The sequence below is a fragment of the Psammomys obesus genome, unplaced genomic scaffold, assembly GCF_907164565.1.
Source record: "Psammomys obesus unplaced genomic scaffold, mPsaObe1.curated_primary_1811, whole genome shotgun sequence".
Classification (NCBI taxonomy): Eukaryota; Metazoa; Chordata; class Mammalia; order Rodentia; family Muridae; genus Psammomys; species Psammomys obesus.
This window is the reverse complement of record NW_026592890.1, coordinates 13,049,763-13,063,233: the sequence shown is the minus strand read 5'-3', so window position 1 is coordinate 13,063,233 and position 13,471 is coordinate 13,049,763. Positions and strand designations below refer to the sequence as shown.

General features: G+C 47.7%; 1 protein-coding gene across 1 annotated transcript in view; it reads right to left on the bottom strand.

Moving 5' to 3' along the window:
* Window positions 1-13,471, bottom strand: part of Smoc2 (SPARC related modular calcium binding 2) — a 127,751-nt gene that overhangs the window by 30,362 nt on the left and 83,918 nt on the right. Inside the window, exon 8 of the mRNA XM_055616174.1 lies at window positions 5,659-5,845. Coding sequence (XP_055472149.1) covers window positions 5,659-5,845 — 187 coding nt within the window. The remainder of the gene's footprint in view (window positions 1-5,658; window positions 5,846-13,471) is intronic.

Below are 13,471 nucleotides of genomic sequence, written 5' to 3'. Positions count from 1 at the left end.
AAGGAAGGAAGGAAGGAAGGAAGGAAGGAAGGAAGGAAGGAAGGAAGGAAGGAAGGAAGGAAGGAAGGAAGATGCATGCTATGGGTTCTATCTGGTGTTAGTAGAAGGCCTCAGAAGGCCTGCCCATGCCTTATGCCTGGGGGTGCTTGCTGCCTGAATGTTTCTGGTCTAAACCCAGGGAACCTCTGATGCTTTTCAACAGCTTCTTGAAACTGCCTTTGTCCCAGGCCTGTGTGTGTGCTGAAGTGAAGTCCCACACCAGAGACCACTGACTTCCTCCCTCTGTACCATATACTATCCTCTTACTGTGAGGTCAGGGAAGGGGTCGTCTCAGCAAGGACTAGGTGTGGGGGACTGGTGAGGTCCATCCCAACGCGGTGGGTATCTCAAGACAATCTAGCCTATGACTTCTACCATCTGATGGAAGGCGTGACCCCATGATCCCAGCCTTCCCTCCCAGCAACCAACAGACCCCAGCCGTCAGCACTGACTGAGGCTCTCTGTTTCCCACAATTATACCCCCTTTGTCCAAGTCTCATTCACTGACCCCACCTTGGAGAGTCCTTCTTAGGGACTGCGGTATGGCACATGGTGGGGGGGGGGTGGTGAGGAAAGGTGATGTACCAGAGGTGCTCCCTCATGGAGCACTCTGGAGATGAAGGGCCAGGAATCACTGGTTGGGGAAGGAGCGTGGCAGGTTGGGGCTAATGGGGAGTAGGTACGAATGGAATGCTCTAGAGCCTAGGGCTGCAAATTGCCAGCCATGGAATGGCAAGATTCTACTGGCTGCTCCTCCTCCTCTCCTCCTGGCCACTTCCCTCTCTCTTCACAGAAAGGACTATAAGATTACACTTATTCAGAGTTTCATCATAGAAAATAAAATTTCTCATTATGAGATACTCCTTAAGGTCTTCTGAAATGGGGCATGGTGGCATGCCTGTAGTCCCAGGACTCAGGAAGTAGAGACAAAACCTATGTGGCCAGCTTCACACACACACAAACGCACAAACACACAATTTTTAACACAGCTCAAGATACCTTTGGCTATGTAATAGGTTTGAGGCTAGCCTTGGTTACTTGGGAATTTATCTCACCAAACCAAAGACAATATGATATTCTATAGTATGATATAATAATAATAATAATAATAATAATAATAATAATAATAATAATAATAACAACTGACATCTGATGGAACACCAAATACAACAGCAGGTGCAAGCTGGAGCCATGGCACCATTGCCTTCCTCCTCTGGACAGCAGCTTTGACACCAGAGAAATCAACAGCCTCTTGGCACAAACTTCACATCTTTCTGAAATGCTGAGTCCCAAATGCACCCTGGCAAACAGCTGAACTACTACATCCTTCCCCAAAGCCACTAGCCTATGTTCCAGGCTCAGTGCAAGACAGCCTGGAACATCCACACACAGCGAGGGCAGTGAGAGTGGGGTGGAGAGAGCCCCTACTCAGTTGGCTTCTGCTGCCCAGCACATCATCAGACAGGAGCCGAAATTCATCTGAAGACCGTAGGGAATAAAGTCGGCCTCCATTTAAATGTCCTTTGTAGCTGGGATTCATTCCAGTTCCCAGGCAGTGCCTGAGGGTTAGGGGTAAGGGAGGGCTGACATCTATGCTACAGTGACCTGTGACCCATAGAAAGGTGAGCATGTGTCTCGGCTCCTAATTGGTGGTCTAGAGCCCCAAACCAGCAGTCACATCATATGTGGCCTGTAATACAGTGCCAGAAAGCTGAGCTGTCTTCCCAGGGTCTGTGTCATTCACACGGCCTGTGAGCCAGGCCATTTGCAGTTCCGTTCCAACTCATTTGATCTCTGCTCTAATGTGGGGCTAAGCTATCTTGAGTCTTACAGTGGTGCTGAAATTTGAATAGCACGTTTAAGTAACTGCGCCCTGCCCATTTGAGAGAGCATCAAGAAAGGCTTGCCAATGTAGAAACAGTAATCTGGAGCGGTGCTCATGGGTTTACCAAAGTGAAGTTGGCTGTAACAGCCTTTGTTCTTTCAACAACACTTATTTCACATAGCCTGGCTATGGCTGCCCATCAGATACCAGGCTTGCTGCCATGGAGAAGTGCAATTTCATGCCCACATGGCCACATGCACATAGCCACTGTGCAGAGCGCTGAGGTCAGGAACAGAGGCTGTTTCGAGGCAAACGGGGCCAGACTGCAGCACCGGGCAGGTGGACAAGGCCTGAGCCAGTCCTCACAAAGGTGAAAGGAAAGTCTGTGCCAGCACTAATGGAGGAGCTGGCAATGTGCCTACACGAGGAATCCAATAGCCTTCTCTGAGCCCCTGCTACGACTGGCCCCCAGCCAGGTAGAAATCTACCTCTCCTCTAGCTTCAGTGTCACCAGGCCTGGCAGGAGGGCCTGGCAGGTGCGCCCTAATTCCATGTAGGCTTACACAAAATATGGTCACAATGCAAATCTTGACCTAAAGGGGCAGAAGAACTGCAATATCTACCATCGCACCTCCTGTCTGCCCTGGAGGGAAGGTCAGCTTGGCAAAGATGGACAGAACAGGCCGTGCTGACTTTCACTCATGTGTGGTACACAAGGACGGAGGATGGCTTATAAATGGCAAACTGTCTGGCATTTGCAGCTTCTGGTTTCAGGGGCAAGGAGTCCCTCATGGGAAAGCACAAAAGAAGAGAGGAAAAGCGAATGCTGAGCCCTGTCAAGGGCAAGTCCAAGCCAGGACTTCCATGGTCACCTGAGCCAATCTTGTCTTGCTCAGTGCTGTGCAAAAGCTGCCAGGTGATGCTCTGCCTCCTGGTCAAAGGGTGCTGGGCCTCACTGTGTGGGCCTTACACCTTGCTCCCCGACTCCTGCTGCCTCACTCTGGAGTCATCCTCTCAGAGGCCACACCCAGCTGCTCTGTTTCTCTGTGCCCTGAGTCCCTGTTCTTGCTCAATGTCTTTCAGATTCATCATCGTCATCCAAAGCACTTCCTCATGCAAGCTCGGCCATGGACCCATTCTGTCACCATCACCGCTCCCTTCGGGAAGCCCTGGTGTTTATCCTCTTAGTTGACTGAGTCCCCATCATTCAGCGTCATGCCTGGAACACCGAGGCCATTCAAATCATTCGAGTGTTTACTGGAAGGAAAGGGAAGGGAAGGAAGCCAGGACATGTTCTCACACCACTGAGCAAGTGTGACAACATGGGCCAGCAATGCCCATCAGGGCTGTCGTGGGAGGTGTGATCCTAGACCTGTCAGATCCTGACTCTGACAGCACTTCTCTGTGCTCTCTGCCTTCACTGCTCCAATTGAGCCCCCTGTATTCAACACGCTACCTCTGTTCCAAAGGCTCATCTTCTCCATGGCTTTGCCCCGTTTCCTGCCTAGAAAGGCTGGTCCGGCAGGAACCGGCTGGGATCCCACCTGCCCCTGCCCACATCAGAACTCCTCTCTACCTTGTTGTCAACTTCGGTTTTCGGGACTGTTGTATGCTACAGGTGACCCTGCCATAGTGTTCAGTGAAGGAACCATGGTAAACGGCTCCCTTCCCTGGCTGGGCTGGTAACAGCCTAGGAAGGAGACTGCGATTAAGCAAGTCCATCTGTTCAGAGGAGAAGCGTACTCTTACTGTGAAAAAGAGAAATTCACTTGGGGCTAGAGAAATGGCTCAGCAGTTAGAAGCACTGGCTGCTCTTCCAGAGGACATGGGTTCAATTCCCAGTATGCACATGGCAGCTTACAACTGTCTACAGCTCTGTTTGCAAAGGATTCAAAGCCTCTTCTGGCTTTGGCTTACTGCATGGAAGAAAGTGTCATACGGAGGAAGGCAGCCTTCTGAGCAGCCCTCTCAGTGTGGTTCAGGTTGAGCCCTCTCCTGAACCGTGGGCAGGACAGTTGTCCATCAGGCAAACATGGAATTGGGAGCCTGAGGTTGTCCTGTTTGGCCTGGAACCCAGGGAACGTCTTCACAGAAGAAAGAGAGTGACTGGCTTTCTATGCAGTCAGTCTAAACTGTTCTTGGTTCTCCGGGAAAGCGTTACAAATGCTGATCTCAACATTTCAGAGCCAGCTGGAGGAATGCTGGTTTTGACTGTGTAAGAATTTTCACTTGCCAACTCTTCGAAAACATCTGCCAGGGCTGCTTCTCCTCTATGGTAGATGTGTGCCTGGGGCCAAGCTTGTGTAGCTGGCAGGGGCCCATGGTGCCCCAAGTGACGCATGAAGAAGCCTGAGGCTCACGTATATAGGAAGATCACCTCCAAGAAAAGCTGCTCAGAAAACAAGACAACCTTTCTCCACACACACACAGGACAATGGGTTGCCATAGCAAAACCCAAGAATGGTGGAGGTTCAAGCTCAGCCATGCAGCATGTGCTTGCTTCCAAACCTAAGGCTGCCCAGGGCCCTGCTTTATCACATCGTGCTGGGCCAGTGGGACTATGTCATCCTCCAGTGTGGTGAGGACAGGGTGAGGTTGATTGGTAGAATCAGCTTTGATGGCATAGCAATGTTACAATATCCAAAGCAAAACCCCGAGGAAGATGGCCTCCCTCAGGGGCTGGAAGGTGGCTGGGATGGGCTGGACTTGGTTTTGATGAAGGCATTGTCATCTGAACAACTGCACTTTGTTTCTGCCCTTGAGGTCTATGCTGACCAGGGCCTCTCACTGAGTGCTAGCTGTAACACTAAAATTATTGGGGAAATAATTTAGGGAGCATCCCAGTGCTCATCCAGGGATGCTGGGATGAAATTAGATCAAAGCTAGCCACTCTAAGAGAAAAGACATTTGCATGTTTATAAGTCTAGAAAAAAAATCAAACATTATACAGCAAAAGGCTGCTGACAGGAACCCACTGGGCACACACACCCACTCAGGAGCACATACACCCACTCAGGAGCACACACACACACTCAGGAGCACACACACACACTCAGGAGCACACACCTTCATGCATACCCAAGCATGTACTAGCTCTTGCTGGTACTCCAGGAGGGCTTGACAGAAGACACAAGCAAAACATGAATAACATTGGTCAGTCTTGCCTTACACCTCTCTCTCTTTCTCTCTCTCTCATTGTGCATTGATGTTTTGCCTCCATGGATGTCTGTTTGAGGATGCCAGTTCCCCTGGCACTGGAGTTACAGACAGTTATGAACTGCCATGTGGGTGCTAAGAATTGAACCCAGGTCCTCTCTCAGCTCTTAACTGCTGAGCCATCTCTCTAGCCCCTCGAACATTTTTCTCTTTAAATGGTAATTTCTAGATACAAATATTTACATTTCTATAGAAACTATTTGCCTCTATAAAGAACTATTTGAGGCATCTGGCTTCATTAGCTCCTTAAATATTTAACCTCTATGGCTAAAGCTGGCATCAAAGGCTGTTTAGTCTTTGGTGTGGTCCAAATGCTCTGTCCTAGTTTATCCTTCTGTGTTTCATACTTGATGGCCCATTAACCGCTAAAGACATGCTTTCCTTCCCATGGCCAGAACCACTTTCCTTAAGCAGCAGAAGCACAGAGACTAGAGGACAGAGTTCATGTGTGATTGTCACACTCAGAGTGACACTGAGTTTAACAAGAGCTAAGCCCGTAGGAGGAAGAACCTGAGTTCTACTTTCCTGTCTCCGTAACCCAACATCTCTTTCCCAGCTCCCCCAAGGATGCATTTTACCTTGTTGAGGTTCCAGGAATGGGCCGCCCAGTGTCCACCAGCACACACCAGCAGTATCCGGTGGATGGGTGGCATTGCACTGGCTTGTAGAGGCCACCATGTGCACACTCGGGGATCACCACGTTGTCATTCTTGGGCTGCTTGGCTTCCTCCAGAGCAGACTGGTGCTCCTGGTCACAGGAGGAGACTGTAGGGATGGGAAGAAACAGGTGGTGAGCAGGCACAGGGAGCCAGTGCTGGAGACTGGTGGGTAGTCACGGCGGAATGATACCATGTGCCACCCCCACACTACCGTGGGAACCAGGCCTAGGGACAGACAAGTGGCCCCCTCCTACCTCCTCAGCCACATTGCTTCGAGGCTGGGATGTTTTATGGGATGGAACAAGAATATGTGATTCTCTTCATACTATGTGCCCCTCAACCCAGAGTCCCCGAGAAACACTCGTTATTGTTCACAGGTTCCCATGAAGGACACACTGCCTTCCCCACATGGAGCATGCACTATAATGCACAGAGGTCACCTCCTCTGGGGCTAGAGGCCAAGGGTCTTCTTTGTCTTCAGCTATCACTAGTTCATATCCAAGGGACAGCTGCCAAAAGACAGATAAACCTCTCTCTCTTTCTCTCTCTCTCTCTCTCTCTCACACACACACACACACACACACACACACACACACACACACACACACAACTCTTTCCTAAAAGTCCAAACTGGGCTTAAACCAGTACGTGGGGAAAACAAAACAAAACAAAATACAAAGACCCTAGATTGGCCACATACAGTCTCACTCGGGGGACAGCAAGGAAAAGTTCCACTCAAGCTAAGTCCACCACACCTAAGAGAAAACCTCTACAGCTCAACAAGTGGGAAGCGATAACTGGATCTAAGCCTGCTCTGAAGACACTAGCTACAGCCCCAAGGGGCTCATGAACACTGTGCTAGCATGGGAAGGAAGGCACAAGGAAGCTGAAGCAAGGGGAGGGGATTCTACTTCACCCTAGCCACAACGCTGTGTGTATTAACTAAAACAGCTGTACCTTGCTGAGACTTCCCCTGTGTTGCTACTATCCAGAAGGACGACTGAATGAGAAACAAGAAAGCTAAACTAAACATCTGTGCAGTCAGACATCTTGTAGTACAAGCCCACCATGTGGGGGACGTTCAGCTCTCATGGCTGGTGCTCAAAATGCACTGAATGCAAAAGAGAAATTAAGACACTGGACCTTGACTGACATGTTGTACTGTCTCCCCCACAATCTGCACTGTCTGAGTATATTCTAGGTGTACTGAGCATCTGCAGATACACAAATGGAATATGCCTGAGCTCGCTGGGTAGGTATCTTGACAAAACCGTCACCCAGCTATCACCAGGGCAGGCATGAAACAAAAATCAATAACCACTGGCTTTTTCTTCACAAATCCATCACAGCCGTGATAGCCATTCAAGGAAGCCAAGTATCACAAGCTTTCGGGCAACTCTCTCTGAAGGCAGTTGACACTTCTCTGTGGAACCTCTTGGGCCATCGGTGTAAATGGAACAGACTGTGAAAGCAGCAACCGAGCTACACGCAGCAGCTTGGCAATGCAGACCTCTTCCCTTCATCTAAAGATTGCTTGGCGCTTTTTCAAAATGTTATTAGTTCATAGAAGGCACCGTGTGATTATCTGGCCACAAAATATTTTCGGTGCTCCATTCCAAGGACATATTGTGTCTACTCAAATGGTAATGGAAAATTTTTGAAATGTCCCTATGAGAAATTTGTCATATTTGAACGTTCCTCGTAAACAAAATGAGATTGATCAAATTAAAGAAAACTCTAAAATTTGTTGCACATATTCTAAAATATCAAAGCTACTCTGTCTGGCACAGGTAGATGAAATCTTGTTTGTATGAACATCGGGGGTGGGGAAGATGACCAGGCTAGGCAGGCGACAGTCTGCTTGCATACTGGGAATTCAAGGCTACCAGAAAGCTACAGTCACATTCTCTCACAGGATAAGCCACAGCGGGGGCAGAGGATGTTTTCGTAAGTGAGGAGGGCCTTCATAAATAAAAGAAAGAGCAAGGAGGCAGTTTGGAATGTCTGCCCCTCTCCTCCTGGCTCCTCCAGACCCCAACCACTGCAGAGAAATCACAGGCCATTCTTGGAGTTCCTGGCCCACAGACAGCTCACTGTAAAATCAGTGCAATGCTAAATGTAATGTTCGTCACCTTTCCCTTAATCCACAGCTAACTAGTCCTAGTGGGGTCTATTTCCTATCCACTTCTCTCTTTGTATTTGTTTCTAGGTTAAATCTGAAGAAAAATCAAGTAAAGCTGATTTTCTAAGTTGAATCATTTTATTATTTAACTCTGAATTAATAATTCCAAAATTTGACTCAGTACTAAATGAGAAAGATGAGAAAATCATGGAAGAAACAGTGGAATCTGAGTTTGGACTTACCTAGCCATGAAACGTCATGTTCCTAATGAAAAGGGTACACACGCGCACACACACATACACACGCACACGCACACGCACACACACACACGCACACACACACGTGTGTGCGTGTGTATGTGTGTGTGTGCCTGTGTATGTGCACTTATGTCCACATGTGTATATTCCCAAATCACACATCAAAACCATCACTTTTAAGGTGATGGAACTAGGAAACAGAATTTCTGGGGTGACTGGGTCACAGGCAAGAACCCAGATCTGGTCAGAGGGAAGTCATCTGCCTCTTCTACCATGTGAAGACACCTCAAGAAGGTGTCATTCACAGACCAGAAAATGTCTCAAGAAGCCAAATGTGCCTGTACCTTGAAGTTGAATTTCTGGACTTCCCAAACTGTAGAAAATAGCCTTGAGTTATTTCTAAGTGACTTCATCCATGAGGCTTTGTTCCATCAGCCTGAGCAGACCAAGACATAGCAGGCCTCCCTTACCCCCTCATGAAAACGGCAGCCACGGGAGCCACACGTGTGTCTTAGGAAAGAGGACTCACTGTCTTGCAAAACTGGAGAGGCTGTTTAGGACGCCACAGGCAGCACTCATTAATCCTTCAGAGGTTGTCCCGGCATTGTGCCCCAAGGGAAGGCGCTTCCAGCTCTAGGGCAGCCAGTATTCTGACAAGGGTTCATTGAGTTGTTTTTATTAAGGCAAGCAGCTTCATTACTTAAATGGCAAAACTCTTAGAAAACCAGAAATGTGGAAAACTTTGTCTGAAATGAAGGACATATTCTTTAAATATCCACAGCTGACATCATGTGGAAATGACCTTCCTTTAGCATTCCATGAGAGGTCCTTGGCGAGGCAACAGAGTTAAGAAAAAGTAATAAATATTGTAATAGAAAATAAAAGTCTTTAAACACACTCAACATATTGTATATATAAAATATACTGAGACATCTATAAAGAAAGGAAGAACTAATGAATGTACAAAAAATTTATATTTTATATACAGTGAATAAATGATGGCCAAATAAAGAAAATTAAACGTCATTTGTCATAATATCAAAACTAAAATATTTAGAATTAAACTCATAATGTGAGGTACAAGATATTTTAAAATGCTATTACTAGAAAAAATTTAACTGAATAAATGGAGAGGTACAGCATATAAATGAGTAGCAAGACTTAGGAACATTGTAAAGGCAATTTCTCTAAATTAGTTAGTGGACGTAACATTTCTTATCAAAATCTGAAGAAGCTGTTCAGTAGAAACTAACATGTGGACTCTAAAATGAATTTGGGAATTCAAAGACCTGTATGAAGTCTGAAGCACTGATGCAAGGTTGGGGGAAGGGAGTTATTATTGCCATGTCTGAAAAGGTTCTATAAAACCATTCACCCAGACGGTAGGGTACGACGGCTAAACAGAGGAACGGAGAAGAGTGAAAAGCCCACCAGAACTGATCCTGACAGTGGACCAAAGTCACTCAAGGGAAGTGAAACTTTTCCCAGGAAATGATGGTAGAACATGAGAATGACTGTGTGCCAATTAAAGAAAATAGACATGCATGGCACAGTAATTATACGAGATGAGAGGGGCATGAATATAAAACCTGAAATGTGAAGACTAAAAAGAGGCATTAGGAGTACCCCACCATGTCTTTGGGACAGACTGACCACAGAAGAAAAACTGGGCAAATTAGACTTCATTAAAATTTAAAACAATCACCAGAAGACGCAATTAAAAAGTAAAAGGCAGCCACAGATGAGGGGAATGTTCCTAACACATGTCTGTCAAAGACCCCCAGCTCTTCTCATCAATAAAACCACAAATATTCCAATCTGAAACTCATTGAGACTTCAGAAAACAAGCCATGGACTCACCGTAAACACATAAAGAGAGAGAGGTCAACGTCATTAGTCATCATGAAAATGGTAACTTCAACCACACTGAGATGTCACACACATACGTGCTCCAAATGTTGGTGGGACACGTAGGACCCGGAGCTCTCGGGCCTCCTCACAGCAGACCCAGTGCTGAGACCACTATCCCATCCTGGACACGTATCCAGGAGAAATGAAAGCAAACGTTCAGTGAAAAGATGGACAGAGGATCTTCTCAAAGGTCCCAACCTGCTCTTTGAAACTGCCTATCTATGAATTGAAAAAAATTGCACAATGAATATCGCATGCCATGATATAAAGTTATATGAATACATCAAAGAGAAGAAAGACTAAATCAAGACTGAATCTCAAAACCATTGTACTAATTTTTAAGATGACACCTCAGAAATGAAATCACGCTCTGCTGCCTCCACTTGTAAGAAAGATTAAAGCTGTGAAGAAAACAGCAGATGTCTTCATGGAGAGGTACTTTTTATTGGTGAGGCTCTCCAGAGCTGGGGAGCAGTGTCCACTGAGGGTAGTAAGGCACGGGTTCAGGCTTTTCTGAGGCATGTGTGCTTCTCAGGGTACACCATAATGCTCCCCATCTTCCTGCCTATAAATACTTCGACACTGCAGAGTACGAATGAAGCATGGACTCCCATCGTCTCTAAGTCTGCCTTTCTGTGTGCCTGTTTTCCCCTGCTGCACAGTGACGCCGAGAGCCCTAAGTGCTGGGTTTCTTAGGGAGAAGGTTTTCGTTGAGAAGCGAGAAGGCATCTGCCAGGGCATCGTTCCTGTTCAGTCCTGTGTCCAGGGAACTTGGACAAAAGCCAATGCAAAATCACACCGTGAGAAAGTCTAACTTAGATACCAGCTTTGTCTGCTCTGGACTTGCTCCCGCACAGTCTGGGAATTCCGAGCCCGGATGCTCTGACCTCCTAGGCTTCCATGATAAACATCGCGGTGGACCGACCCCTGAAATCCCGCTACCACTGGCCGGCCTGACACCCCCGCATACGCACACCGTGTGTACACGCGTATTTGCAGCCTGCTGGCTGCTCTGAGGTGTGTGTGGCCTGGTTTGTTTTCACTACAGTGACTTGTGCCAAAACCCTGGTGGCAGTCACAGCACAACCTGGAAGGCTGGAAGTGCCTTACTTTTTGGCCACTGCTTGCTCCATTATTTTAGGAGTAGACCACGGGCCTTGATCTCTCCTCCCCATCACCACAGCTTCTGTGGTTACCCATGGAGCAACTTTGGGCAGCACGTGAGCCTTCACTACCTAGGCATGTCTGCAGTATGAAGCCTCGAAGGCTCAGCAACACCGTGCATGTGTGTGCTGGCAGTCGGGGAAAAGCTTACGTGCCAAAGATGGCATAGATGCTTCTGGAAACAAGTCCTGAGGGTGAATGAGACATCCAGAAAGTGTCTTGAGAAGACATGAAGAAGTCTGGAAGACTTGAATCCCACCCCCTGACATACACTGTGGCTGACTGCACACCCAGCAGTATTCCTATTTTAGCCAGCATGGGCTACTACCCCCAGTGGGGCAGTTTATTCCCCTGCATCTGCTAATTCAGGGTTCCTGTTGGAGGCACGAGAGGAACTCTCGTGTTTCCAATCCTACGCTGGGTGCACTTCTCAAAGCAACAACAGAGGCCTGACCGTGAGGTCTACGCACAGGTGGTGCTGGGCCAGGAAGGCCTAACACTGCAAGCAGGCCTAGGCAGTGGAGGCTCAGGCCCTGCCCGAAGTTGCCCAGTAGAAAAGACTAGCGGCATGATGGCACTGCCAACACCCAGTGACCTCAAAGAAAGGTGCCAGCAGGAAGCCCACAGAACATCAGAGCAGCTCTGAGGCTGCCCGCTTCCTGCCCAGGTCTCTGACCCACAGGTCTGGGGAAGGTGAGGCCCCATAATTTGAGTTTCTGAGGAGCTCTGAGATCACGCTGAAATCAGCAGTGTTTTCATGTGCCAAAGGCTTCTCCGTGTGGGTTTTCATTTTTCCTTAGAGCTGATTACAGTGCTTAATTTTTATCCATGCTGTCCTCATCAGTCATGGAATCTCTTGTGGTTCTCTTTCCAATTATACAAAACCTATACGAGATGATCAAAGAAGTCAGAGGGAAACAAAAAGAATTCAGAACTGGATTTGCTAGAAATGATGTAGGGGAGTGAGCAGGATGGGAAGAGGTCCCCGGAAAACTCAGACTGGACAGTGTGAATGTACCTGAATGTCCATCTAAAAAAGACCAAAACAGGATCACAATGCTAGGTTCTGCCTGCGCCCAGGATGTGAATATGACTGACAGTAAACCATAACTCTAGAAATTATATTTTATATAAATTATGAGAAAGGCAGGGTCGTCACCACCACAGTGGTGGTGCTACACAGTGCAGAGGCTGTGTGTTAGAGCCCTGTATCCTGCCAGGGGGGAGAACCAGGCTCCCACAAGACTGGGCACCCTGCAGGAGAGCGTAGAATCGGTGTGGTGTACAACCTTGGGATGGAGACAAACTGCCAACACCTCCTTCTCTGGGAGCATCCCTAAGAGACAAACTAGGCCAGCTGGCTCACTTGCACCAAAAAGTAGACTTCAAAAATAAAATAAATGAAGGTTGGATAAAATACCTAGATCCGGGTTCTCTAGACCCAAAAATAAAGCTGTCACTGCTCGGCAAGTAGAGTCTAGCCCGAAGCTTTGCTTCTGGACCTTGACAGAGGAAACGAAGCATCATATCAAAACAAAGAGAAACAGAACTAGAATGTCCAGAGACACCCTGATCATGAGCAGCTACTAAACTCCAGTCTTCCACTGATCTCTTGCTATGTCTTCACGTGTTCCAATGTCTGCCAAAGAAACCCCACGATGAAACCCCAATGTCCCTGGTGTCTCACAAGGGACTTTATATTGAAACCTCATCAGTTCTCTCACCCTTTGGAGGCAATCACTCCAGTGTGGAAGCAGTCCCGAGATTCTGAGAAACTTTATTCCTCTTCACTCTGGCCTCGTAAAGAGGGCCTGGCTCTTTGAGGGGCTTCGAAGCCCCTCTGTTGTCAAATCCCCACCACAGGCCAGGCTCCAGCACTGTATACTCTGCCGAGGCTGCCCAGGAGAGTCTTGCCAAGTAAGTCAGCCCAGCTCTGGCTCTGAGCCTTCTGTCCCGGGACCTTTAGTGCCCAAGAATGTGTTGTATAGAAAATGCTGATCGAAATTCTGTAGAATTAGGAAATTGGCTCTATCGGAAGTAAGTTTTAATAAAAAGGAGTGGTTTTGTTTTGTATTCGGGGGCTTGCAAAGGAAATCTGGATATCTTCCATTTCACAGAAAAGTCCAGCATCGAGGCCACGGCCCTGACCACTGACGTGGATGCGTTGACAGCAGATCAGACAGCGGCTCAGCCTCTCAGCTCTGGGGGCGTCTTGCCTCTCTAAAACAGTGCCCTTTAAAAAATGAGACAAAGGGCTAATGAGGTAGCACTGTGGGCC